Raw genomic sequence first — 27,500 nt, forward strand, 5'->3', positions numbered from 1 at the left:
CTTGCAGCACATGTAGGGGGAGGGTGGCTTGCAGCACATGTAGGGGGAGGGTGGCTTGCAGCACATGTGGGGGGAGGGTGGCTTGCAGCATATGTGGGGGGAGGGTGGCTTGCAGCACATGTGGGGGGAGGGTGGCTTGCAGCACATGTGCTGCAAGCCAGCCACCCTCCCCCCACATGTGCTGCAAGCCAGCCACCCTACCCCCCACATGTGCTGCAAGCCAGCCACCCTCCCCCTACATGTGCTGCAAGCCACCCTCCCCCCACATGTGCTGCAAGCCAGCCACCCTCCCCCCACATGTGCTGCAAGCCAGCCACCCTCCCCCCACATGTGCTGCAAGCCACCCTCCCCCCACGTGGGGGGGAGGGTGGCTTGCAGCACATGGAGGGATAGGAGGTGTGGCGATGGAGAAGGGGCAGCCGATGAAGGAGGCGGCGGCGGCCGCCGATCGGGAACAGTGGGGGCCGATTCGGGGGCAGCAGCGGCTGAAAAAGGTGGGTGCGACGGCGGCGGGGACAGTGGCGAGCATGGCGGCGGGGATAGCGGTGGATCGGGAGCGGCGGCGGGGACAGCGGTGGATCGGGAGCATGGCGCCGGGGACAGCGGTGGATCGGGAGCATGGCGCCGGGGACAGCGGTGGATCGGGAGCGGCGGCGGGGACAGCGGTGGACCGGGAGCATGGCGCCGGGGACAGCGGTGGACCGGGAGCATGGCGCCGGGGACAGCGGTGGACCGGGAGCATGGCGCCGGGGACAGCGGTGGACCGGGAGCATGGCGCCGGGGACAGCGGTGGACCGGGAGCATGGCGCCGGGGACAGCGGTGGACCGGGAGCATGGCGCCGGGGACAGCGGTGGATCGGGAGCATGGCGCCGGGGACAGCGGTGGATCGGGAGCAGCGGCGGGGCGATCGGAGACAGCGGCGGGGACAGCGGTGCATCGGGAGCAGCGGCGGGGACAGCGGTGGAGCGGGAGCAGCGGCGGGGCGATCGGAGACAGCGGCGGGGACAGCGGTGCATCGGGAGCAGCGGCGGGGACAGCGGTGGAGCGCGTGCAGCGGCGGGGCAATCGGAGACAGCGGCGGGGACAGCGGTGCATCGTGAGCAGCGGCGGGGACAGCGGTGGAGCGGGAGCATGGCGCCGGGGACAGCGGTGGAGCGGGAGCATGGCGCCGGGGACAGCGGTGGAGCGGGAGCAGCGGCGGGGCGATCGGACGCAGCGGCGGGGACAGCGGTGGATCGGGAGCAGCGGCGGGGCGATCGGGGACAGGGGCGGGCGGCGGGGGACAGCAACTTACCGCTCTCCTCGGCTTCCAGGGACGGTCACAGGCCGCAGATCCACATTGATTGGAGAGAGCGGTCACAAGACCGGTCTCTCTAAGCAGAGCTGGGGGCGGGTGAAGCATCGATCACCCAGCTCTAGCCAATGGCCAGTGCTACAGCAGCACTGATCAGGGCTGGATTTCAATGTTCCAGCCATTTTCAATGGCTGGAACATTACAGTGGCTGTAATTGGCTGAGCGGCGTTCGTCAGCCAATCACAGCCTCTGTAGGTTCGGGGAGGAGGCACCACCCCTCCTGAGGTCAGGCAGAGGTCCCCTCCTTCCTGAATCTACCGTTTAATAAAACAACTTTCACTCCCCGGGGCTCCGGGACCGCGATTTCGCCATGACGTACTGAGTATGTCATGGGTCGTTTAGCACCATGTCACCATGACGTACTCAGTACGTCAAAGGTCGTTAAGGGGTTAAATTCAATTTTTTTTGTATTTTTTTTATTATTATTATTTTTTATTTTACTTTAGGCTTTTAATTTTTAAAAAATATATTTCTAGAATAAAAACATTTTTTATTTAACGTCAGCATTCTATTCAAGATTATTATGACGCCTGTTTGTATAAAATACATGTCATGCATGACAGACATTCCTGTAGTTTACGGTTGTAGAAGCTCGCAGCGTTTGCTAACACAAGCTGCTCTCTGACTTCCCCTTTTTCCCTGCTTGGGGTCTATCCCTTTCCCTTTAGGACCCTGCAGATTCCTCACCACCTCAGCTGTTTTTCTTCGCCACTTCCCTTTGTGTCTTTAAATACCCTCATTCCCACTTAAGGGTGCTTTACATGCTGCGACATCGCTAGCGATCTCGTTAGCGATGTGACACGCCAGATCGCAGATGCGATCTGGAGTGTCACATCGCTAACGAGATCGCTAGCGATGTCGCAGTGTGTAAAGTACCCTTTACTCTGTGCTGGTGATAGGTCTAATACCCTTAACAAGTCTTCAGTGCAAGCAGGCGGCTTGTATTCATCTGGAAAAACTTTGTAGCTGTTGCTGTTCTTCTCCCCGAGCCATCTGGAGATAAGTTATTTGTTTACTTTCCCCTATATGTACTCCCTGTGTCTTCATTAGAGCTTAGTAGGGTTGACTAAGTGCTCATCCCATCCATTCCCTAACTAGGGCATATTTCAGGGTCAGCCAGGGTCAGGTATCCTGCTCGGCGCATAGGTGCGGAACCTATCTAGGGAGGTGAGGGAAGCCAGGGCCCAGGTCAGGGTCAGCAAGGGTCAGGTATACTGCTTGGCGCATAGGTGCGGAACCTATCTAGGGAGGTGAGGGAAGCCAGGGCCCAGGTCAGAGTCAGCAAGGGTCAGGTATCCTGCTCGCTGAATATGTGGGGAACCTATCTAGGGTGGTGAGGGAAGCCAGGGCCCAGGTCAGGGTCGGCAAGGGTCAAATATCCGGCTCAGCGCATAGGTGCAGATTCTATCTAGCGTGGTGAGGGACCCCAGGGACCAGGGGTCAGGTATCCTGCTCGCCGCATAGGTGCGGAACCTATCTAGGGTGGTGAGGGAAGCCAGGGCCCAGGTCAGGGTCAGCAAGGGTCAAATATCCGGCTCAGCGCATAGGTGCAGATTCTATCTAGCGTGGTGAGGGACCCCAGGGACCAGGGGTCAGGTATCCTGCTCGCCGCATAGGTGGGGAACCTATCTAGGGAGGTGAGGGAAGCCAGGGCCCAGGTCAGGGTCAGCAAGGGTCAGGTATCCAGCTTGCTGCATAGGTGCGGATCCTATCTAGGGAGGTGAGGGAAGCCAGGGCCCAGGTCAGGGTCAGCAAGGGTCAGGTATCCAGCTCGCTGCATAGGTGGGGAACCTATCTAGGGAGGTGAGGGAAGCCAGGGCCCACGGGTTAGGTATCCTGCACGCCGCAGAGGTGCGGAACCTATCTAGGGTGGTGAGGGAAGCCAGGGCCCAGGTCAGAGTCAGCAAAGGTCAGGTATCAGGCTCAGCACATAGGTGCAGATTCTATCTAGGGTGGTGAGGGTAGCCAGGGCCCAGGGGTCAAATATCCTGCTCGCCGCATAGGTGGGGAACCTATCTATCTAGGGTGGTGAGGGAAGCCAGGGCCCAGGTCAGGGCCAGGTATCCTGCTCGGCGCACAGGTGCGTAACCTATCTATGGTAGTGAGGGAAGCCCGGGGCCAGCAGTAGTCTTGCTCAGGGGTCATCATCTCCCCCTTCCCTAGACACAAGTTTTCCCTTCCCTTTCACTTGGTACTTCCCCATACCTAGCGTGACAATACATTTGCCCTGGATGCGATTTTTCCTTTATGGTCTGTTTTTCTCAAATGCAAAAAAAAAAATCAAAACATTTCCAAAATTTTCCTAACAACTAAACAGTAAAAAAGAGAATTTTGTTTACTTACCGTAAATTCTTTTTCTTATAGTTCCGACATGGGAGACCCAGACCATGGGTGTATAGCTTCTGCCTCCGGAGGACACACAAAGTACTACACTAAAAGTGTAGCTCCTCCCTCCGAGCATATACACCCCCGGGTGACAAATCCAACCAGTTTAGTGCAAAAGCTGAAGGAGGACATCCACCCACAAGTAGAGATAGAGCAAAACCCGGAACAACCGGAACCTCTGTTTACAACAACAGCCGGTGAAAACACACGGAACAAGAAAACTGCCAACAGGCAACAGGGAGGGTGCTGAGTCTCCCATGTCGGAAATATAAGAAAAAGAATTTACGGTAAGTAAACAAAATTCTCTTTTTCTTCATCGTTCCTTATGGGAGACCCAGACCATGGGACGTTCCAAAGCAGTCCATGGGTGGGAATAAACAGAAAACTGAGAAGTAGGCGAAACCTAACTTCACAAATGGGCGACAGCCGCCTGAAGGATGCGTCTGCCCAAGCTCGCATCTGCCGAAGCATGAGCATGCACTTGGTAGTGCTTCGAAAAGGTATGCAGACTGGACCAAGTGGCAGCCTGACAGACCTGCTGAGCCGTAGCCTGGTGCCTGAAAGCCCAAGAGGCACCGACAGCTCTGGTCGAGTGTGCCTTGATCCCCGGCGGGGGAGGCACCTGAGTACTCTGGTAGGCATCGGAAATGGCCGACCTAATCCAGCGAGCTAGGGTCGGCTTAGAAGCCGAGAGGCCCTTACGCTGACCAGTGGTCAGCACAAAGAGAGAGGTGCACCGCCTAAGAGCAGCGGTGCGAGACACATAGATCCGGAGCACCCGCACCAGATCCAGAGTATGCAACGCTTTTTCAAAGCGATGAACAGGAGCCGGACAAAAGGAAGGCAGGGAAATATCCTGGTTAAGGTGGAAAGGAGATACCACCTTAGGGATAAAGTCCGGAGTCGGACGAAGAACCACCTTGTCTTGGTGAAAAACCAAAAAAGGTGACTCCGAGGAGAGCGCAGCCAAATCAGAGACTCTCCTGAGGGAAGTTATGGCCACTAGAAAGACCACTTTCTGTGACAGACGAGACAAAGAAACCTCCCTAAGTGGCTCAAAAGGGGGTTTCTGCAAGGCCGTGAGGACCAGATTAAGGTCCCAGGGATCCAGAGGCCGCCGGTAAGGCGGAATGATGTGAGATGCGCCCTGCATGAAGGTGCGCACCTGAGCCAGCCGGGCGATACGCCGCTGGAACAACACTGACAGAGCCGAGACCTGTCCCTTGAGGGAATTGAGGGATAGTCCTAGCTGCAGACCAGACTGCAGGAAGGACAGAAGGGTCGGCAGGGAAAAAGGCCAAGGGGCATGGCCGGAAGAACGACACCAGGACAGGAAAATTCTCCAAGTCCTGTGGTAAATTTTGGCCGAGGAAGACTTCCGAGCCTGAGTCATAGTGGAGATGACTTCGGGAGGAATGCCGGAAGCCGTCAGGATCCAGGACTCAAGAGCCACGCCGTCAATCTGAGAGCTGCAGAATTCTGGCGGAAAAACGGACCTTGTGAGAGAAGGTCTGGACGGTCCGGGAGATGCCACGGCACCTCTACGGACAGACGGAGCAGGTCTGGGTACCAAGCTCGCCTGGGCCAGTCTGGAGCAATGAGTATGACCTGACGGCCCTCCATTCTGATCTTGCGCAGGACTCTAGGCAAGAGAACTAGAGGGGGAAACACGTAAGACAGACGGAACTGGGACCAATCCTGAACCAGCGCGTCCGCTGCAAAGGCCTGAGGATCGTGGGAGCGAGCCACGTAAACCGGGACCTTGTTGTTGTGCCGGGATGCCATTAGATCCACTTCCGGAGTTCCCCACTTGCGGCAGATCGACCGGAACACTGCCGGATGCAGAGCCCACTCGCCGTTGTCCACGGTTTGACGGCTGAGATAATCTGCCTCCCAGTTTTCTACGCCTGGGATGTGGACTGCGGATATGGTGGACTTGGAGTCCTCCGTCCACTGAAGGATGCGTTGAACCTCCAACATTGCCAGGCGGCTGCGAGTCCCGCCCTGGTGATTGATGTAGGCAACTGCTGTCGCGTTGTCTGACTGGACTCGGATGTGCTTGCCCGCCAACAGGTGGTGAAAGGCTACGAGAGCTAAGAGCACAGCTCTGATTTCCAGCACATTGATCGAGAGGGCTGATTCGGATGGAGTCCAAGTGCCCTGTGCTCGGTGGTGGAGAAATACTGCTCCCCAGCCGGATAGACTGGCATCCGTGGTGAGGATCACCCAGGACGGGGCCAGGAAGGAGCGTCCCTGAGACAGAGAGAGGGGCCGAAGCCACCACTGAAGAGAGCTCCTGGTCTGTGGCGACAGAGCCACCAACCTGTGCAAGGAAGAAGTCCGCTTGTCCCAACAGCGGAGAATGTCCAGCTGCAGAGGACGCAGATGGAACTGGGCAAAGGGAACCGCTTCCATTGACGCCACCATCTGACCCAGCACCTGCATGAGGTGCCTGATGGAATGACGGCGGGGCCTCAACAGAGAGCGCACCGCCAGATGGAGGGACTGCTGTTTGACTAAGGGCAGCTTGACAAGTGCCGGCAGAGTCTCGAATTGCATCCCTAGGTACGTGAGTTCTTGGGTCGGGGTCAAAGTGGACTTGGGCAGATTGACAAGCCACCCGAATTGAACAAGAGTGGCGAGAGTGAGTGAGACACTCCGCTGACAGTCTGCGCTGGATGAAGCCTTGACAAAAAGGTCGTCCAGGTAAGGAATCACTGCCAACCCCTGGAGGTGCAGAACCGCAACCACTGCTGCCATGACCTTGGTAAATACTCGAGGGGCCGTGGCTAACCCGAAGGGGAGAGCCACGAATTGGAAATGTTCCTCTCCGATTGCAAAACGTAGCCAACGCTGGTGTGAAACTGCAATTGGCACATGCAGATAGGCATCTCTGATGTCGATGGATGCCAGGAAATCTCCTTGGGTCATTGAGGCAATGACTGATTGCAGAGACTCCATGCGAAAATGCTGCACCCGGACATGCTTGTTGAGAAGCTTGAGATCCAGGATGGGCAGGAAGGAACCGTCCTTTTTGGGGACTAGGAAGAGATTTGAGTAAAAACCGCTGAACCGTTCCCTGGCGGGAACCGGTACAATCACTCCGCTAGCCTGCAAGGATGCCACGGCCTGAGAGAAGGCGGCGGCCTTGGAGCAGGGGGGAGTTGACAGAAAAAATCTGTTTGGCGGGCTGGAAGAGAACTCTATCCTGTAGCCGTGGGAGATGATATCCCGCACCCACTGATCGGAGACGTGTTGAAACCACACGTCGCCAAAGTGGGAGAGCCTGCCACCGACCAAGGACGTTGCTGGCTCGGCCAGATAGTCAAGAGGAGGCTGCCTTGGTGGCAGCAGCTCCTGCGGACTTTTGTTGACGCGGCTTCTTGCGCCAGGTGGGCTTCTGGTCCTTGGCTGAGTTAGTGGACGAGGCCGAGGGCTTAGAGGACGACCAGTTAGAGGAACGAAAGGAACGAAACCTCGACTGGTTCCTGCCCTGGACAGGTTTCCTGGTTTTAGTCTGTGGCAAGGAAGTACTCTTCCCGCCAGTAGCCTCCTTAATTATTTCATCCAGTTGTTCACCGAACAGCCTGGACCCAGCAAATGGGAGCCAGCAAGGTACTTCTTTGAGGAAGCATCTGCCCTCCACTGTCGAAGCCACAAGATCCTGCGGATAGCGAGGGAATTAGCGGAGGCCACCGCAGTGCGGTGAGAAGCATCCAGCATGGCAGACATGGCGTAGGCTGAAAAGGCTGAAGCCTGGGAAGTTAAGGCAACCAATTCAGGCATAGAGTCCCTAGTGAGGGAATGCATCTCCTCTAGGGAAGCAGAGATGGCTTTGAGAGCCCACACTGCTGCAAAGGATGGGGAGAACGAGGCCCCTGCCGCCTCATAGACAGACTTGGCCAGGAGGTCAACCTGGCGGTCAGTGGGATCCTTAAGTGAGGTGCCATCAGCCACAGATACAACTGTCCGGGCTGAGAGTCTAGACACCGGAGGGTCTACCTTTGGTGAGTGAGCCCACTCCTTGACCACCTCTGGTGGGAAAGGATAACGGTCGTCAGAACCACGCTTTGGGAAGCGTTTGTCAGGACAGGCCCTGGGCTTGGACACAGTGGCTTGAAAACTGGAGTGGTTAAAGAACACACTCCTTGTTCTCTTAGGCAAGGTAAACTGGTGCTTTTCTGCCAGAGAGGGTTGCTCCTCTGATACTGGCGGATTGAGGTCCAGTACAGAATTAATGGACGCAATCAAATCACTCACATCTGCATCACCCTCGGTCAGATCAATGGTGCACATGGAGGTAGCGTCCGAGCCCCCAGTAAAGATATCCTCCTCGTCCTGCGGGTCGGCCCGTGAATCGGAGCCGCGGGATGAGGAAGGAGAGGGATCCCTGCGTCTCCTCTTAGGAGGACTGGGTCTGGGAGCAGATGAAGAATCCTCTGTGAGCTCTGCAGAGCAAGCCGAAGCACCAGAGGCGCCCTGAAAAGGGGGCTGATGCAAGGTTAGCAGAGTTCGGGACAGCTGTCCCATGGAGTCGGCGAAGGACTGGGAGATAGATTTAGAAAACACTTCTACCCAAGCCGGGGGTTCAGCCACCGGGGCCGGAGCAGCCGGAGGGACCACTGGGGAGACTCCAGGCTGAGGCACCACCATGTTACAGCAGGCATCACAATGAGGATATGTGCTCGGTTCAGGCAGTATGAGCTTACATGCAGTGCATATTGAGTACAGCCTTGCAGCCTTGCTCCTAGTGAGAGACATGCTGCTGAGGTGGAGGCTCTGCAGTAAAGAACACACTCCTTCAGAATGGCCCCCAGAGAGTGTATAAGAAGGTCCACAACCAGAGGTTGTGGCTTACCAGACAGTTTTGTGTGCCCTCCGGATCCCACAGCTCGGACGCCCAGACAGATTGCAGAGATGCAGCAGCCAGCGCCGATCAGTGTGAGAACGCTGATAAAATGGCGCCGGAGTGAGGAGGGGGGCGGGGCCTAGTCCAAGAGCGGGAACCGGAGGGCCAAGGGGATATACAGGGGAGGGGAACCTCTCCTCAGAGAGGAGTGTCCTCCCCTGTGGTGAACGGCCGGTGGGCGGCGCCGACATGACTGACATGCAGGGGCAGTGAAAACGAAACTAGGCCGCAGCCGAGGCCTAAATTTTACAATGCGGCCGGCGCTCAGGCACCCTCGGCGCGGTTCTCTGGTGAAAACCGGAGAACCGGCCGGAAATGTCACAAATGGTACAAAACACACTCTCCCCAACATTAAAGTACAAGGGACCCCCCTGACAATAACGTCTCAATACTTAGCTTGTGAGACGCAGGGCCAGATCCCTGAGGGATGAGTGCTCCGTCCGGCAGGATCCTGAAAGGGCTGCAGATGGAGACCGGTCTCCTGCAAAGCAGTGAGAACCGTGCTGGCTCCCACTTCAAGCCAGAGCCCGAGGGATGGTGAAGGAGCGCGGCATGTAAGGCTCCAGCCTTGAAATCAACCTTAACAACACCGCCGACACAGTGGGGTGAGAAGGGACATGCCGGGAGTCCAGGCTTGGACCCGCTTTTCTTCAAACTCTTTAAAATGAAAATCAGATGAGAATGCATGTGTGGATGTGTGCCTCCTGAACACAAAGCATTGAACTGGCTATATTTGGTTATCCAGGGGGTGTATATGCTCGGAGGGAGGAGCTACACTTTTTAGTGTAGTACTTTGTGTGTCCTCCGGAGGCAGAAGCTATACACCCATGGTCTGGGTCTCCCATAAGGAACGATGAAGAAAAATGACATATGGATGGCACCTGTGCGCTATTTTTTTTTTTTTTTTTTAATAGGCTCAGAAATGGGCACTTAATTTTCGGAGGGGTGTTTGCAGACGCAAGGTTCCACTGGTAGGAATCAGTCAAATCCGCATGTGGATTTTTTCAGTGGATTCATTACATATTTTTTTTTGTTAAAATGCACCATAGAAATCCCTTTTTTTATGCACTATAGCACGATAAAAACTTTCTGGTTTACGCCGCTACGCCATGGTGCTGCTTGGGTCCAGTTCCGATCTCCCAACTATAGCGATTGGCTGCAGGGGTCTCATATCCGCTGGATTACCACTTTAAGTGCTCCCATTCAGGGTCAGTAGAAAGCTGGGTATTTTTATTATTTTTTTTTTTATTTTTACAAATAATAATTTATGCCCTGCAAAATAAATCCTACAGATCTGATTTGTTTGCATTAATGGACAAATATAAGAGGCCGAGTTAAAGAATAAGCAAAAAAGAACTGATGGAAAATGCAAAAAAGGGGACAAAATAGATGCAAAAAAAATTAAAAGATGAAAAATCTAAGTTTTTTCTCGTCACCTGTCCTGTATAATATATATACGGCCGTCTTTACGATGCCTTGAGACTCCTGGAAGCTTCGTCTTACAGTTTCCAGTAAATCTGGCGGAGAGGACACTTGGCCGCCCCCCAGCCCCTGTTCTCAGCTCCGTAACAAAACACAACAATTTGCTTCCTGTTCTCACGCCCAGGAATAAGCATTGATATCCTCGAGGTTGTGTATGTGCCGCAGGTGGTATCGGAAATGCTCCGTACGTGCTCCACATTGGCCGATGGCATCGGATTCCGGTTACAAATGTCCGAAAAATCAGCAGCAAAACCAGAAAAACCCCCTTCATTGTGCGGGAGACCATGGGGGGGTGATCAGATTACAAGCCAATGACATCCGCCATTGAAGGCAATTTTTCTAAACAAATGTCTCAGAGTTAAAATATAAGATTTCTGCTTGCTAACAGGGAATGGAAATATAATCCATTATGCCTGTCCAGGAAAGCTGCGGTCAGCCAGGCACCGACGGCTGCAGGGAAAATGTAGCATTACATGATGGCCGTGCGGTGTCCCCGGAATGAGAGCAGTTCTTAACGTAGGTGGGGGTCCTGAAAATAAACAGCCTACTATGATGTCTACATGTGCAAAAGAGCACAAGCCCCCAGTCCTGCCTATGTAGACATCATAGCAGGGGGTTCATTTTCAGGACCCCCATCTAAGAGACAGAAGACGCCCTTTACTATGTCAAGCACCTAGTCCAGCAAGATGCAATCAGGGCAGGTTTTTCCAGTTGTGGATGTAAAACGGAAATGTATCCATTCATAGACAGCAAGTAGAGATCTTTAAAAAAAAAAAAAAAAAAAAAGGGTCATCCATGGCCACCGCGCCATTCTGAAAGGGCATTGAAGATCCCCATTTCTGGGGTTAGCGGGGGTCTCCCCACTGATCCACAAGTTGCCACCTATTCTTTCCATAGGGGTTAAGTTGTGAAAGTTTGAAATATCCCTTTAAAAGGACTCTGTCAACAGGTTTCTGCAATGTAATCTGAAGACCACATGCTGCAAGGGTTAAAACAGAGAATTCAACAGTGTGTTTCTTATCTCGCATTTTACTTTAGTTTATATGCAATGTTAGTTTAAGCCTCTTAACTTTATCATTAGTGGATCTCAGCAGCTCAGTTTAAGCATCTTATCTTTATCATTAGTGGATCTCAGCAGCTCAATTTAAGCCTTTTATCTTTATCATTAGTGGATCTCAGCAGCTCAGTTTAAGCCTCTTTTCTTTATCATTAGTGGATCTCAGCAGCTCAGTTTAAGCCTCTTTTCTTTATCTTTAGTGGGTCTCAGCAGCTGTAGTCCGACTCCGCCCCCTTCTGTGATTAACAGCTTCTGTCTATGGAAGTTTGCACTGAAAGCCTGGTGGGGCGGGGACAGCTCTCCCAGCACTGCTGCATGCAAAATATCAAATCCTTCACTGTGTCAGAAAGGTTGCAGCCACTAATCTAAGTGATACATCACTGAACTCAGGGCCTCTTTTCCTAAATTATGCTGCTCTTAGATGAGGTAGCAAAAACCTTCTAACAGATTCCCTTTAAGGGCTTAAGAGCTGACAGAGAGCTGTGACTCCTACAATCGGATAACTAGAGGGAGGTTGGCAAGGTCCTCCTTCTACCGCTTTTTCGTTCTAACTACTTACCGTGTCCCACATGACAATATGGACGTCGGTGCTGAAGGAGTTGTTCATATGTTGCGTGATATAGAGATTCACAAAATCACAGAAATGGTGGTACATATTCACACCTGCCAGCAATGCAAGGAGAAAGGATTAGCTTCAAGATGGATTTTAAACAACTGTTCTTACTCACGAAACAATCAACAGGACCCAACAGGTACCGAATTATCAGATATTCGTGGTGTTTTCCTATATTCCTGTGAAGCTCCTTGCTGGACACAAGTGCAGGTTATAAGGTGTTTTTAGATTATCAGATAAGGTATTAAAGGGCTAGAATAGAGAGGCGACCGTGCAAGCGCCCTCCACCCCCCCTGCTCCATTCATTATCTATGGGATTGGTGGAGATACTGGAGATCTGCGGCATATCATAGATAATGAATGGAGCGGTGATGTACGTGCTCGGCCACCTCTCTACTCTAACAGTCCAGGTCTCAGGATCGATGGGCGTCCCAGCTGTAAGACCCTCAGTATGGTGAATGGCCCATGCACCATCAGCCCCACGCAAACTTACCTGCATCTAACTTCATGATATATGTAGGCTTCTCAACGATAACGTCACAGTGTCCATCCTCTATGGGTCTGAAGGTAAGGGAGGTGAACGTCTGCAGCTCTGCAAACCTGGAAACATGAGAAATTCAAAGCATTTCACAGCAAGTTCAATCAGGTAAAATCTGAGGAGGACAACAACACCCAAAAGTAAAGTGTGTGGATGACTATAAAACAGCCCCGACATTAGCTACAGTATATAGTATAGGCACATAGTAAGAGAAAAACACATCAGGGCAGGCGGAAGACAAAAATCAGCAGAATAATATGTCACAATCAAAATCAGACCTTTTACCTATCTATCCATCCATCCCGCTATCCATTCATTAATTCCTGTATCCATCCCTCTACTCAGCCATCCCTCTACTCAGCCATCCCTCTACTCAGCCATCCCTCTACTCAGCCATCCCTCTACTCAGCCATTAATCCCTCTATCCATCCATCCCTCTATCCAGTCATCCCTCTATCCAGTCATCCCTCTATCCAGTCATCCCTCTATCCAGTCATCCCTCTATCCAGTCATCCCTCTATCCAGTCATCCCTCTATCCAGTCATCCATGCCTCTAGGCAGCCATCCATGCCTCTAGCCAGCCATCCATGCCTCTAGGCAGCCATCCATGCCTCTAGCCAGCCATCCATGCCTCTAGCCAGCCATCCATGCCTCTAGCCAGCCATCCATGCCTCTAGCCAGCCATCCATGCCTCTAGCCAGCCATCCATGCCTCTAGCCAGCCATCCATGCCTCTAGCCAGCCATCCATGCCTCTAGCCAGCCATCCATGCCTCTAGCCAGCCATCCATGCCTCTAGCCAGCCATCCATGCCTCTAGCCAGCCATCCATGCCTCTAGCCAGCCATCCATGCCTCTAGCCAGCCATCCATGCCTCTAGCCAGCCATCCATGCCTCTAGCCAGCCATCCATGCCTCTAGCCAGCCATCCATGCCTCTAGCCAGCCATCCATGCCTCTAGCCAGCCATCCATGCCTCTAGCCAGCCATCCATGCCTCTAGCCAGCCATCCATGCCTCTAGCCAGCCATCCATGCCTCTAGCCAGCCATCCATGCCTCTAGCCACCCATCCATGCCTCTAGCCAGCCATCCATGCCTCTAGCCACCCATCCATGCCTCTAGCCACCCATCCATGCCTCTAGCCACCCATCCATGCCTCTAGCCACCCATCCATGCCTCTAGCCACCCATCCATGCCTCTAGCCACCCATCCATGCCTCTAGCCACCCATCCATGCCTCTAGCCACCCATCCATGCCTCTAGCCACCCATCCCCTTTAGCCACCCATCCATATCTGCATTATTAGCACGTAATCTCTTTCCAGCTATATGCTAGAAATCAATTTTGGGATATGCTTTCATCACAAATGTCGCACTGTGTGCCCTGTTTGGCTTTCAGAGCCTCTTTGTTTCACATTTACCTTTGCTGTGATCTGTGGTTATAGATCAGCTCAGAGGAGCTCAGATACAGACAGATTGAACAACAACAACAAAAAAAAAAATGAGTGAGCTCACTGATAGATTCTCAGTTAACTCAGACACAGAAAGCGCTACTAGAAATGAGGATAGTATCGGGGTCACGTAACAAACGAATGAGACAGAGAAACCGTTCCAACAAATATATTATACAAGCGGAAGGCTTCCTTAATGTCTTGTTATTAAATAAACCTGGTGTATATGTCCACAAAGGCCTGTTAAGTCTAGGATCCATCATGCCCGAGAGCCAAAACCGGTATCAACAGACCAATAGGAAAAGCAAGCGTCATCCGAGGCAGAAATAATCACGCCCCAGCAGATGACTCCCAGCGCTGAGATTCCCTATGTTTATGCCCTGGGCTTTCTTCCGCTCCAGTATTTCCAGCTTTAAACCCAAGTACAGAAATTCTCGGCATCCAAAATATTTGTTTTCTCACCAAAAAAAGCAGATTTAGCAATTCACACAATCAATGGCTGCTAAAGCGAGACGCCAAACGCTCCCATCGATCCCCACGGCGTGTGGATACATTAATTACAGCTGTCTGGCTGTGATTTATATGGCCGGAGTCTTAATTACAAGAATCTTTTTTTGGATCTTAGAAAGGGAGGAATTAAGGTCACGTTCTATTGGCGCCCGATGCAGGGGAGTCGCGTAATTCTGGAGAACATGTAGGGGACGACTGTGGGGACTCCCAGCAATGGCTAGAAAGGCAATTACGGCGTAAGGCCGTCATCACGGTCAATATATGGCGCGATATGGCTGCAGAGTGTGGACCAGAAAATGCGAGGTCGCTCCGGGCCTTCCAGTCTGTACAGGGACTGTACAATGTGGCCATATACTTACCAAGACTGTAGGGGGCTCTTTCGATCACCTTGAGAGAGCAGTTTCTGTGAGTCAAGGTCACAATGGCCTCCGATCTCGCCTGCCAGTGTAAAGTCTTCTCGAAATCTACAAAGAAAGAAAAATATATACTTAATTAACATGTATATACTTCTTGTAATTTTCTTTTTCTCCCAAAATCAAACAAATTACAACTGTGCATGCATCTCCCTATGAAATCTTGCAGATCATCTTTGGACCGATGAACAATGGAGTCACACAAAAAGACTGGTCAGAAGTGACCAACAAGCTGATCTTAGCTACAATTTACACTACTTCCCTCCCTATAAAGTTCCAGTCACCCCCTGAAGAAGCGTGGGCGAAACACATATTGGAGGATAAATAGTGATATTTACACCTTGAACATTCCAGGTTTTTATTTTAAGGGGTTTGCTGGTTTTAGAAAAATTCTTGACCCTCGGAGCAGTGGCAGAGACTACCCGCTAGACCAGGAAAGGGTGAGTAAAACAGACCGGGAGAGGGTGAGTAAAACACAGTTTGTTATTTTTAAAGCAAACTGAAGCTGGGGACGAGGGGTTTTCTAAACCCAGAAAACCTCTTTTTACACTAGTTCACTCCCTATAAAATTCCCTTCACCCCTTGAAGAAGCGTGAGTGAAACGCATATTTGAGGATAAATAGCAATATTTATACCATGAAAATTCTAGGACTGTATTTTAAGAGACTTTCCAGATTAGGAAAAGTTCCTGTCCTTTAGAGTAGTAGAAGAGACTCACTGCTGGACCGGGAGAGGGTGAGTAAAACACAGTATGTGTTTATTTTTAAAAAACAAATTGAAGCCGAGGAACAAAGGATTTTCTCCCAAAATCAAGCAATTGCAACTATGTATTCATCTCCACGGATTCTTCTGAAATCTTGCACAACATCTTCGGTCACAATTTTTGATCAGGAGTATTACAGAAGGACTGGTCGGAACTGACCAATGAGCTGATGTAGATTTTAGCTACAATTTACACTAGTTCACTTCCTGTAACGTTCCCCCTGAAGAATCATGAGCGAAATGCATATTGGAGGATATAGTGATATTTACACCATAAACATTCCAGGTTTCTATTTTAAGGGGTTTGCTGGTTTTGGAAAAATTTTTGTCCCTCGAAGCAGTGGCAGAGACTCACCGCTAGACCAGGTAAGAGTGAGTTATACACAGTTTGTTCTTTTTAAAGAAAACTGAAGCCAAACACTAGGGTTTTTTTAAAACCAGAAAACCTCTTTTTACACTAGTTCACTCCCTATAAAGTTACCTTTACCCCTTGAAGAAGCATGAGCGAAACGCATATTGGAGGATAAATAGCAATATTTACATCATGAACATTACAGTACTGTATTTTAAGGGACTTTCCAGTTTCAGAAAAACTCCTGTTCCTCGGAGCAGTGACAGAGACTCCCCGCTGGACCAGGAGAGGGTGGGTAAAATACAGTTTGTACTTTTCAAAACAAACTTAAGCCAGGAACGAGGGATTTTCTCCCAAAATCAAGGACTTGCAACTATGTATTAATTTGCACAGATCCCTCTGAAATTTTGCAGTCTTCGGACCAATGAACGATGCACTCACAATTTTTGATTAGGAGTCATACAGAAAGACTGGTCGAGCCAATGCAGATTTTAGCTACAATTTACACCAAGTCACTGCCTATAAAATTCTTTTCACCCCCTGAAGAAGTGTGTGCGAAACACATATGGGAGGATAAATTGTGATATTTACACCATGAACATTCCAGGTCTGTAGTTTAAGGGGCTTTCCAGTTTTGGAAAAATTCCTCTCACTCGGAGCAGTGGCAGAGACAGATCATCTTTGGACCAATGAACGATGCAGTCACAATTTTTGATTAGGAGTCAATACAGAAGGTCTGGTCAGAAGTGACCAATGAATTGCTGAAGATTTTAGTTATAATTTACACTAGTTCACTCCCTATAAAGTTCCTTTAACCCCCTGAAGAAGCGTGAGCAAAGAAGGGAATTTTGTTTACTTACCGTAAATTCCTTTTCTTCTAGCTCCTATTGGGAGACCCAGACAATTAGGGTGTATAGCTTCTGCCTCCGGAGGCCACACAAAGTATTACACTTAAAAAAGTGTAACCCCTCCCCTCTGCCTATACACCCTCCCGTGCATCACGGGCTCCTCAGTTTTGGTCCAAAAGCAGGAAGGAGAAAACTTATAAATTGGTCTAGGGTAAATTCAATCCGAAGGATGTTCGGAGAACTGAAACCATGAACCAAAAGAACAATTCAACATGAACAACATGTGTACACAAAAGAACAACCAGCCCGAAGGGAACAGGGGCGGGTGCTGGGTCTCCCAATAGGAGCTAGAAGAAAAGGAATTTACGGTAAGTAAACAAAATTCCCTTCTTCTTTGTCGCTCCATTGGGAGACCCAGACAATTGGGACGTCCAAAAGCAGTCCCTGGGTGGGTAAAAGAATACCTCAATAGAAAGAGCCGACACGACTCCCTCTTACAGGTGGGCAACCGCCGCCTGAAGGACTCGCCTACCTAGACTGGCGTCTGCCGAAGCATAGTGGCGTCTGCCGAAGCATAGGTATGCACTTGATAGTGCTTCGTGAAAGTGTGCAGACTAGACCACGTAGCTGCCTGACACACCTGCTGAGCCGTAGCCCGGTGCCGCAATGCCCAGGACGCACCCACGGCTCTGGTAGAATGGGCTTTCAGCCCTGAAGGAAGCGGAAGCCCAGAAGAACGGTAGGCTTCAAGAATCGGTTCCTTGATCCACCTAGCCAAGGTTGACTTGGAAGCCTGCGAACCCTTACGCTGGCCAGCGACAAGGACAAAGAGCGCATCTGAACGACGCAGGGGCGCCGTGCGAGAAATGTAGAGCCGGAGTGCTCTCACTAGATCCAAAGAGTGTAAATCCTTTTCACATTGGTGAATTGGATTAGGGCAAAATGAAGGCAAGGAGATATCCTGATTGAGATGAAAAGGAGATACCACCTTAGGGAGAAAATCCGGGACCGGACGCAGAACCACCTTATCCTGGTGAAAAACCAGGAAGGGGGCTTTGCATGACAGCGCTGCAAGCTCAGACACTCTCCTAAGTGATGTGACTGCCACTAGAAAGGCCACCTTCTGCGAAAGACGTGATAAAGAGACATCCCGCAGCGGCTCGAAAGGTGCTTTCTGAAGAGCCGTTAGCACCCTGTTAAGATCCCAGGGTTCCAGCGGACGCTTGTAAGGTGGGACCATGTGGCAAACTCCCTGCAGGAACGTGCGGACCTGCGGGAGCCTGGCTAGACGCTTTTGAAAAAATACGGAGAGCGCCGATACTTGGCCCTTGAGAGAGCCAAGGGACAAACCCTTGTCCATTCCGGATTGAAGGAAGGAAAGAAAAGTGGTTAAGGCAAACGGCCATGGAGGAAAACCGTTATCAGAGCACCAGGATAAGAAGATCCTCCAAGCCCTGTGATAGATCTTGGCGGACGTTGGTTTCCTGGCCTGTCTCATGGTGGCAATGACATCCTGAGATAACCCTGAAGACGCTAGGAGCCAGGACTCAATGGCCACACAGTCAGGTTGAGGGCCACAGAATTCAGATGGAAAAACGGGCCTTGTGACAGCAAGTCTGGGCGGTCTGGAAGCGCCCACGGTTGTCCCACCGTGAGATGCCACAGATCCGGGTACCACGACCGCCTCGGCCAATCTGGAGCGACGAGAATGGCGTGACAGCAGTCGGATCTGATCTTGCGTAACACTCTGGGTAGCATCGCCAGAGGAGGAAACACGTAAGGCAGTCGAAACTGCGACCAATTCTGAACTAACGCATCCGCCGCCAGAGCTCTGTGATCCAGAGACCGAGCCATGAATGCCGGGACTTTGTTGTTGTGCCGTGACGCCATGAGATCGACGTCCGGCGTTCCCCAGCGGCGACAGATCTCTCGAAACACTTCTGGGTGTAGAGACCATTCCCCCGCATCCATGCCCTGACGACTGAGAAAATCTGCTTCCCAGTTTTCTACGCCCGGGATGTGAACTGCGGAGATGGTGGAGGCTGTGGCTTCCACCCACTGCAGAATCTGCCGGACTTCCTGGAAGGCATGACGACTGCGAGTGCCGCCTTGGTGGTTGATGTATGCGACGGCAGTGGCGTTGTCCGACTGGATCCGGATCTGCCTGCCCTCCAGCCACCGATGAAAGGCCAATAGGGCCAGATACACTGCCCTTATCTCCAGAATATTGATCTGAAGGGATGACTCTATCGGAGTCCAAGTTCCCTGAGCCCTGTGATGGAGAAAAACCGCCCCCCACCCTGACAGGCTCGCGTCCGTGGTGACCACAGCCCAGGTTGGGGGTAGGAAGGATTTTCCCTGCGATAGAGAATTGGGAAGGAGCCACCACTGAAGAGACGTCTTGGTTGCAAGGGAAAGAGAGACTTTCCTGTCGAGGGAAGTCGACCTCCTGTCCCATTTGCGGAGAATGTCCCATTGGAGTGGCCGCAGATGGAATTGCGCGAACGGCACTGCCTCCATCGCTGCCACCATCTTCCCCAGGAAGTGCATGAGGCGCCTTAAGGGGTGTGACTGACTCCGAAGAAGTGATTGCACCCCTGCCTGCAGAGAAAGCTGTTTGTCCCGCGGTAGCTTGACTACCGCTGACAGTGTATGAAACTCCATCCCGAGGTAAGTCAGTGATTGGGTCGGTGTCAACTTGGATTTCGGGAAGTTGATGATCCACCCGAACTGCTGGAGAGTCGCCAGAGCGACGGTAAGGCTGTGTTGACACGCCACCCGAGAAGGGGCCCTGACTAGGAGATCGTCTAAGTAGGGAATCACCGAGTGGCCCTGAGAGTGTAGGACCGCCACAACGGATGCCATGACTTTGGTGAAAACCCGTGGGGCTGTCGCCAGGCCGAAAGGCAATGCCACAAACTGAAGGTGTTCGTCCCCGATGGCGAAACGCAAGAAGCGTTGATGCTCGGGTGCGATCGGCACGTGGAGATAAGCATCCTTGATGTCGATCGATCCTAGGAAGTCTCCTTGTGACATCGAGGCGATGACCGAGCGGAGAGATTCCATCCGAAACCGTCTGGTTCTCACATGTCTGTTGAGTAGTTTGAGGTCCAGAACGGGACGGAATGATCCGTCCTTTTTTGGCACCACGAACAAGTTGGAGTAAAAGCCGCGACCACATTCCTGAAGGGGAACGGGGATCACAACTCCTTCTGTCTTCAGAGCGTCCACTGCCTGAAAAAGTGCGTCGGCCTGAGCGGGGGGCGGAGAGGTTCTGAAGAAACGAGCCGCAGGACGAGAGCTGAACTCTATCCTGTAACCGTGAGACAGAATGTCTCTCACCCATCGGTCTTGAACATGTGGCCACCAGGCGTCGCCAAAGCGGGAGAGCCTGCCACCGACCGAGGATGCGGCTAGGGGATATCGAGAGTCATGAGGAGGCCGCCTTGGAGGCAGTGCCTCCTGCGGCCTTTTGGGGGCGTGACTTGGACCGCCACGCATAGGAGTTCCTCTGGCCTTTCTCCGGCCTGCTGGACGAAGAGGATTGGGGCTTGGCGGAGGGACGAAAGGACCGAAACCTCGATTGTGTTTTTCGTTGCTGAGGTCTCTTAGGTTTGGATTGGGGTAAGGAGGAGTCCTTTCCCTTGGATTCCTTAATAATCTCATCCAATCGTTCGCCAAACAAGCGGTCGCCAGAAAACGGCAAACCGGTTAAGAACCTCTTGGAGGCCAAGTCTGCCTTCCATTCGCGCAGCCACATGGCCCTGCGGACTGCCACAGAGTTAGCGGATGCCACCGCTGTACGGCTAGCAGAGTCTAGGACTGCGTTCATGGCGTAGGAAGAAAAAGCTGACGCTTGAGAAGTCAAAGACGCAACCTGCGGAGCAGAATTACGTGTGACCGCATTAATCTCAGCCAGACAAGCTGAGATAGCTTGGAGTGCCCACACGGCTGCAAAGGCTGGGGCAAAAGACGCGCCCGTGGCCTCATAGATGGACTTCACCAGGAGCTCTATCTGCCTGTCCGTGGCATCCTTTAGCGATGAGCCATCTGCAACCGATACCACAGATCTAGCCGCCAATCTAGAGACTGGAGGATCCACCTTGGGACAGTGAGCCCAACCCTTAACGACCTCGGAGGGGAAGGGATAACGCGTGTCAGTGAGGCGCTTAGTAAAGCGCTTGTCCGGGACCGCTCTGGGCTTCTGGACAGCATCTCTGAAGTTAGAGTGATTGAAAAACGCACTGCGTGTACGTTTGGGGAACCTAAACTGGTGTTTCTCCTGCTGAGACGCCGACTCCTCTACAGTAGGAGGCGGGGGAGAGAGATCCAACACCTGGTTGATGGATGAGATAAGATCATTCACTAAGGCGTCCCCTTCAGGTGTATCAAGATTAAGTGCAACGTCAGGTTCAGAGCCCTGAGCTGCGACGTCCGCCTCGTCCTCCAGAGAGTCCTCAAGCTGGGAACCCGAGCAGCGTGAAGAAGTCGGGGAAGATTCCCAGCGAGCCCGCTTAGCCTGTCTAGGACTGTGGTCCGGGCAGGAGTCCTCCACGTGAGACCTAGGGCCCAACCTGGGAGCGCGCTGCGGCGCGGACCGAGAGGGGCCTGGAGGCGACGATCCAACAGGGGCCGGGGCCTGTGTAAGGACCGGTCTGGACTGCAAAGCTTCTAGCAGCTTGGCAGACCATTTGTCCATAGACTGAGCCATGGAATGTGAAAGTGACTCAGAGAGTTTCTCAGCAAAAGAGGCGAACTCTACATGAGCCGAGGGGCCCACTAGTGACCGAGGCTCCGGCTGAGCAAGCGAAGCAGGGGTCGAGCATTGCTCACAGTGAGGGTAGGTGGAACCCGCAGGTAACATAGCCCCACAAGAGGTACAGGCCGCAAAAAAACCCTGTGCCTTAACAGCTTTGCTCCTTGTGGACGACATGCTGTTGTCTCCTAGGAGAATGATCACCGAGGGTATATGGGCAAAAAAAGGGTATACAGCCCGACCGAACAGAAATATATATATATAAATACGTATCTATTCCGGCACCCTAGGGGGACCAGCACCGGGTGACCGATGTGGCTTACCGACCGCTAAAAAGCGGAGTGTGTGTCCTCCAGATTCCCTGCCTTAGGTCCCCAGGAGCTGCAGAGCTCTTCACTGAGAATCCTCCACCGGCAGAATGCCAAAAAATGGCTGCCGGAGCTCTCAGGGGAGGAGTGGAGCCGTGGGCGGCGCCAGGAAAGTGCGGGAATCTGGGGTCCCCACAGTGATCAGTGAGGGGGGAGGAAACATGCAGGATGGTCCGGCTCTCACATCCGACGTCAGGTCGGCAGTCCCGCCCTTACCCCTGACAGGCAGGCCCGGGGGCGGGATTTTTGCGACTAGGTCGCGATGAAGCCGGGGACTAAATTTGAGACCGCGCCCGACAAGCAGGCACGGTCGGCGCGGAAGTCCGCCGGCCTTCTTAATTCAGCAGCTGCCGCAGCGTCCGGGAAGAAGGTGCGCTCCCTGCACAGTCCCCTATGGGGACACAGAGTACCTTAGAGTTGCAGGGCCCGGTCCCTGAGGTTGAATAGACTCCGGTCCGGCAGATTCCCACAGGGGCTGCGGAGGGAGCACGGTCCAAGTAAATGGATGACCGCTCAGGATCCCACTTCTCCCAGAGCCGCTAAGGGATGGTGAAGGAGACGGCATGAGGCTCCGGCCTTTGTACCCACAATGGGTACCTCAACCTTAACAACACCGCCGACGTAGTGGGGTGAGAAGGGAACATGCCAGGGGCCCCGTGGGGGCCCTCTTTTCTTCCAACCGACATAACTAATATGAGAATGCATGAGCGGATGTGTGCCTCCTTCCACACAAAGCATAAAACTGAGGAGCCCGTGATCCACGGGAGGGTGTATAGGCAGAGGGGAGGGGTTACACTTTTTTAAGTGTAATACTTTGTGTGGCCTCCGGAGGCAGAAGCTATACACCCAATTGTCTGGGTCTCCCAATGGAGCGACAAAGAAAAGTATATTAGTGTAAATATCGCTACTTATCCTCCAATATACGTTTCGCTCACGCTTCTTCAGGGGGTAAAAGGAACGTTATAGGGAGTGAACTAGTGGAAATTATAACTAAAATCTACAGCAATTCGTTGGTCACTTCTGATCAGACCTTCTGTATTGACTCCTAATCAAAAATTGTGACTGCATCGTTCATTGGTCCAAAGATAATCTGTCTCTGCCCCTGAAGAAGCGTGGGCGAAACGCATATTGGAGGATAAATTGTAATATTTACACCATGAACCTCCCAGGACTGTATTTTAAAGGGCTTTCTAGTTTCGGAAAAATTCCTGTCACTCGGAGCATTGGTAGACACTCACCGCTGGCTCGGGAGAGGGTGAGTAAAACACAGTTTGTTCTTTTTAAAACAAACTGAAGCCGGGTATGAGGGGTTATTCTAAAACTGGAAAACCTACTTAAATAGAGGACAACAAATTTGTTACTTTAAGACATTTTTCATGCGTCTTACATAAACATCTGAGGGGATGTTACAAGACCGCTGCAGCCAATCGGCAACCGCTGATAGACTGCAATCTTCATATTTCATCAGAATAGGCATTACTTGGGGGACAAGATGGTGAGAATTTAATTTTTTTACACCACCTGGGGGCCATAAAGGATATAAAGTTGGAACACCCTTTTCATATAGAACACTACAGACCTGTCTTGTAGTCGTCTGGGACTTCTTAAGTCTAAATAGAGGTTGGTGGCTCGGCAATGCTGGAGGTGACCGGAGCAGACCAAGAGGGAGTCTCCCTGCAAGAAAGGACACGTCAGCTAATCTGCAATAACAGCCGAAAAAACCGAGCACTCGAGAATACCGACCGGCTCACGAGGACCGCAGAGGACTTGTGCTTCCGCCTGACGCTCCATCACGTACCCAAAGTCTGCCTGCCTCCAAAACACATCCCGAGCGCCCTCCAAGTTCCTTGCCCTGGAGAAACCAGATCACATGAATCATGGAATAACTACTTGTTACACATTTCTCATGGGCCAACAAATCAGTGACAACTAGTGATGAGCGGGCACTACCATGCTCGGGTGCTCAGTACTCGTAACTAGTGATGAGTGGGCACTACCATGCTCGGGTGCTCAGTACTGGTAACTAGTGATGAGCGGGCACTACCATGCTCGGGTGCTCAGTACTGGTAACTAGTGATGAGCGGGCACTACCATGCTCGGGTGCTCAGTACTCGTAACTAGTGATGAGTGGGCACTACCATGCTCGGGTGCTCAGTACTGGTAACTAGTGATGAGTGAGCACTACCATGCTCTGTACTCGTAACTAGTGATGAGCGGGCACTACCATGCTCGGGTGCTCAGTACTGGTAACTAGTGATGAGCGGGCACTACCATGCTCGGGTGCTCAGTACTGGTAACTAGTGATGAGCGGGCACTACCATGCTCGAGTGCTCAGTAGTCGTAACTAGTGATGAGTGGGCACTACCATGCTCAGGTGATTACAGAGAGTGATAGAAGCACTAGAAGAATTAAAGAAGCATTAATCTCTTCCTGGATCCATTGAGTCCTTGGCGCGGAATTAAGACCCTTCTTCTACCACTCTCTGTTATCAGCCAACTTTGGGACTGCTGCCTGGACCTGGATCTAAATATATATATGCCTGTATAGTGGTTGTGAATGGCACAACCATTATAGGTGAGTGTGTTTTTATTACCTATCTTCCTCCCCTTTTGGGGTAAGACCCTATTGCGCTTCTCTTTCCACAGTTTCTCATCTATGCTCAGGTGATTGATACATGTGAGCATGGTAGTGCCCACTCATCACTAGAAAAAAAAATGCTAATAAATGAGTGTAATTGTCCTCAATTGACCAGGGATTTGGCAGTAACGTGTCACATAATCCTTGTCCTCCACCCTATCAATCAGCGATGAACACTTCTGCGGCGCTTTTACCAAAAGTTGCCACTAGGGGGGTGCTAAAGACTGATAATGTTGCCAATTAAAGGGGTACTTTAAAACTGAGAAATGGATGACGTATCTTCAAGACGGGTGGGATGCAGTGGGGGGTCCGGAACCTGACATCTCCATTGCACTGCAGCTCAGCCCATTTGTAAACGAACAACGAGCAGAGAACGGTTTCAACACTGTACGGTTGTGGGGGTGCCGGGCATCTATCCCCCAACAATCTGATATTAACTAGCCCTAAGGTGTCCTGAACAGCCCCTTTAACCAGACTACACTGCAACACCATCCCAGAAAACACTGCTATACTGCTCCAACATAATTATGCATGGGTGGCACTTTGCTGGGACTGCGATATATTAGGTGGTTCTGTTTTCATGGGCACTACGCTGGCAATGATGGTCCTGTCTGTATGGAAGGGTCACTGTATATTTTTACAGTATAGCGCCAGTGCTTATGTGCACCATATGGCAGGATAATTCATGTATGCTGTATATAGGTGATACCCAATGCCTGCACCAGTTTGGAGGTGTCTGGTAAATACCTACCTCCCGTGCATCCTGAGAAATATATCTGCACTGACTTTATCTATGTATAAAGTTACATTAAAAAAGTTAATTTGCAAATTCACAGACTTTTATGATACTTTTTATGACTTTAATAATGTCTTGGGTTATAAAGTGACACATACCATCCAGTGTCGAGTTGGTGGCAGGCCGGGTAGCTGAAGCGCCGCTCCTTGCTGCACGACGTCTCGTAACCCCAGCAGGAATCCGGGTGCGTCAGGTGATCCTACAAGATACACAAATACCTAAACCTATTTTACTAGAGTCATAGTCCCATAACCCCGGGTGCAAAAAATGGAGCAAAGTGCAAGTGTATTACTGTAAGGAAAAAAAAAGAGAAACGGCAACTGAACCGCTGATCTCCACAATTCAACCACCCCCCTCCCCCCAAAAAATAAAAAAAAAAAAAACAAAAAAAAAAAAAACAGAAAAAGGAAAATCCCATTAAACTCAATAGCAGCAACATCCCGTGGAGCTATAATAACAGCGGCAGCAATTGTTTAACCCCTGCAGGGAATGTGCAAACTTCTCCAAAACTGCTCAAAAACTTGGAGTTTCTGATCAGTTTCCTCTCCAAAAAGTAAAAAATGGCTGTGTGCCCCAAATGCAAAACCCTCCAAAGCTAACAGGGTGATTTTTCATGCAGATACTGCCCGGAATCCGCCAAAAACAAAAAAAAAAAAAAAAAAAAGAACGTGGTGCACAGCAATGTCAAAACATTCCATTTGATGTCACTCCATTTAACCCCTTCAGTGTTCAGAAACCTCAAAGTGACAGGATCATTTTTCAGGGAGCTTCACATGGGAAGAAAAAGAAAAAAAAAAATCAGCTGCACCAAAGTCTAAGGATATCTGCACACGTTGCAAATTTGGTTGCGGAAATTTCTGCACCAAATCTGCATCCCCTGGCAGGAAAAACGCTGCAATTTTATCACTTTTTTTATGCTTTTTATTCCTTTCAATGGTGAAAACGCAGAAAGAATTGACATGATTTAGATTTTTTTTGCAAGGAAAAAAATCCTAAACGTGTGCGCAACACTTCAGGATTCGCATTGACTTTGCTGGCAGAAGGATCTCCTTGCAAATTGGAGAAAATCTGCAAGAAAAAAACTCATGAAAAAATGCAATAAAATTAAAAAAAAAAAACAGTCTAAGAGTGTCGTCTGAAAGTGTTTTTTGCTCCACTATTTATTTTTTTGACCGGATCTACTTTGGAGCGGATTCCACTAGAAAATCTGCATCAAATAAGTGACTGCTTTTTTTTTTCCCATGGCAAGGAATTAAAAACACAGAATGAACAGCAAAGTGGATCTTTTTATTGAAACTAATGGGAAAAAAAAAGCATTGGAGACAGATTTTCAGGTTTTCTTTAGCGGAATCTGCTTCAAAATCCACATTAAAAAAAAGTCAGTGTGAACAGGGCCCCAAGGCTCAGGTTATAAGAACATACCCTAAAAGGACAGAGGGGGTCCTGACGGCAGAATTCAGCCACATCTTGATTATTGTGCAGGAAGTAGGGCAGGTGCTCGGCGGGTAGATTGATCTTGTGAAAGTCATAGGTTGGAGAAGAGACGTTCTGGATGGCAAAGGCAATGGGACTTTGAGCAGCGAGGATCACAATGTGTAATAATAATCCGGAGGCTGGATAGACCATGACCACGCTCAGATTCTAGAAGGAAAAAAAGGAAGGAAAAAATAAAAACCAAAAAAAAAAAACACATTTTTCAGTAGGTAAAGTTGAGCACACAAATGATAAATTAGAGTTCCACCCAAAACAAAAAAAAAAAAGTGTAAAAAGTCGCTCAAAAAACATCTAAAAGATTCTACTTGTTTCTATTATAAAAAATATTGATCAGCAAAGTTGAGCACACAAATGATAAATTAAGATTCCGTCCCCCTCCCTCAAAAAAAAAAAAAGTCTGAAAAGTCGCTCAAAAAGCACCTAAAACATTCTTCCTATTAGTTTGATTGTAAAATCACTTTGCTGTTCATATGTTCAGTCTTTTGAGCGTTTGTTTTCTGCTTGGGTAAAATTATTGATCGGTAAAGTTGAGCACACAAATGACAAATTTAGGTTGCACCCTCAGCCTCCCCCCAAAAAATCTGAAAAGTTGCTCAAAAAGGCACCTAAAAAAATCTTCCTATTTGTTTCTATTATACAAATATTGATCGGTAAAGTTAAGCACACAAATGATAAATTAAGGTTCCTCTCCCCCCACCCAAAAAAAAAAAAAAAAGTAGGTGAGAAAAGTCGCTCAAAAAGCACCTAAAAGATTCTTCCTATTTGTTTGTTTGTAAAAATC

General features: G+C 50.7%; 1 protein-coding gene across 1 annotated transcript in view; it reads right to left on the bottom strand.

Annotated features, from left to right (window-relative positions):
* EOGT (EGF domain specific O-linked N-acetylglucosamine transferase) overlaps positions 1-27,500 on the bottom strand; it is a 48,780-nt gene that overhangs the window by 17,489 nt on the left and 3,791 nt on the right. The window contains 7 exon segments of the mRNA XM_075321397.1: positions 11,748-11,851; positions 12,295-12,401; positions 14,653-14,757; positions 23,372-23,466; positions 23,536-23,644; positions 25,324-25,424; positions 26,648-26,866. Coding sequence (XP_075177512.1) covers positions 11,748-11,851; positions 12,295-12,401; positions 14,653-14,757; positions 23,372-23,466; positions 23,536-23,644; positions 25,324-25,424; positions 26,648-26,851 — 825 coding nt within the window. The 5' untranslated portion in view covers positions 26,852-26,866.

The sequence above is a fragment of the Anomaloglossus baeobatrachus genome, chromosome 8 (genome assembly GCF_048569485.1).
Source record: "Anomaloglossus baeobatrachus isolate aAnoBae1 chromosome 8, aAnoBae1.hap1, whole genome shotgun sequence".
Lineage (NCBI taxonomy): Eukaryota > Metazoa > Chordata > Amphibia > Anura > Aromobatidae > Anomaloglossus > Anomaloglossus baeobatrachus.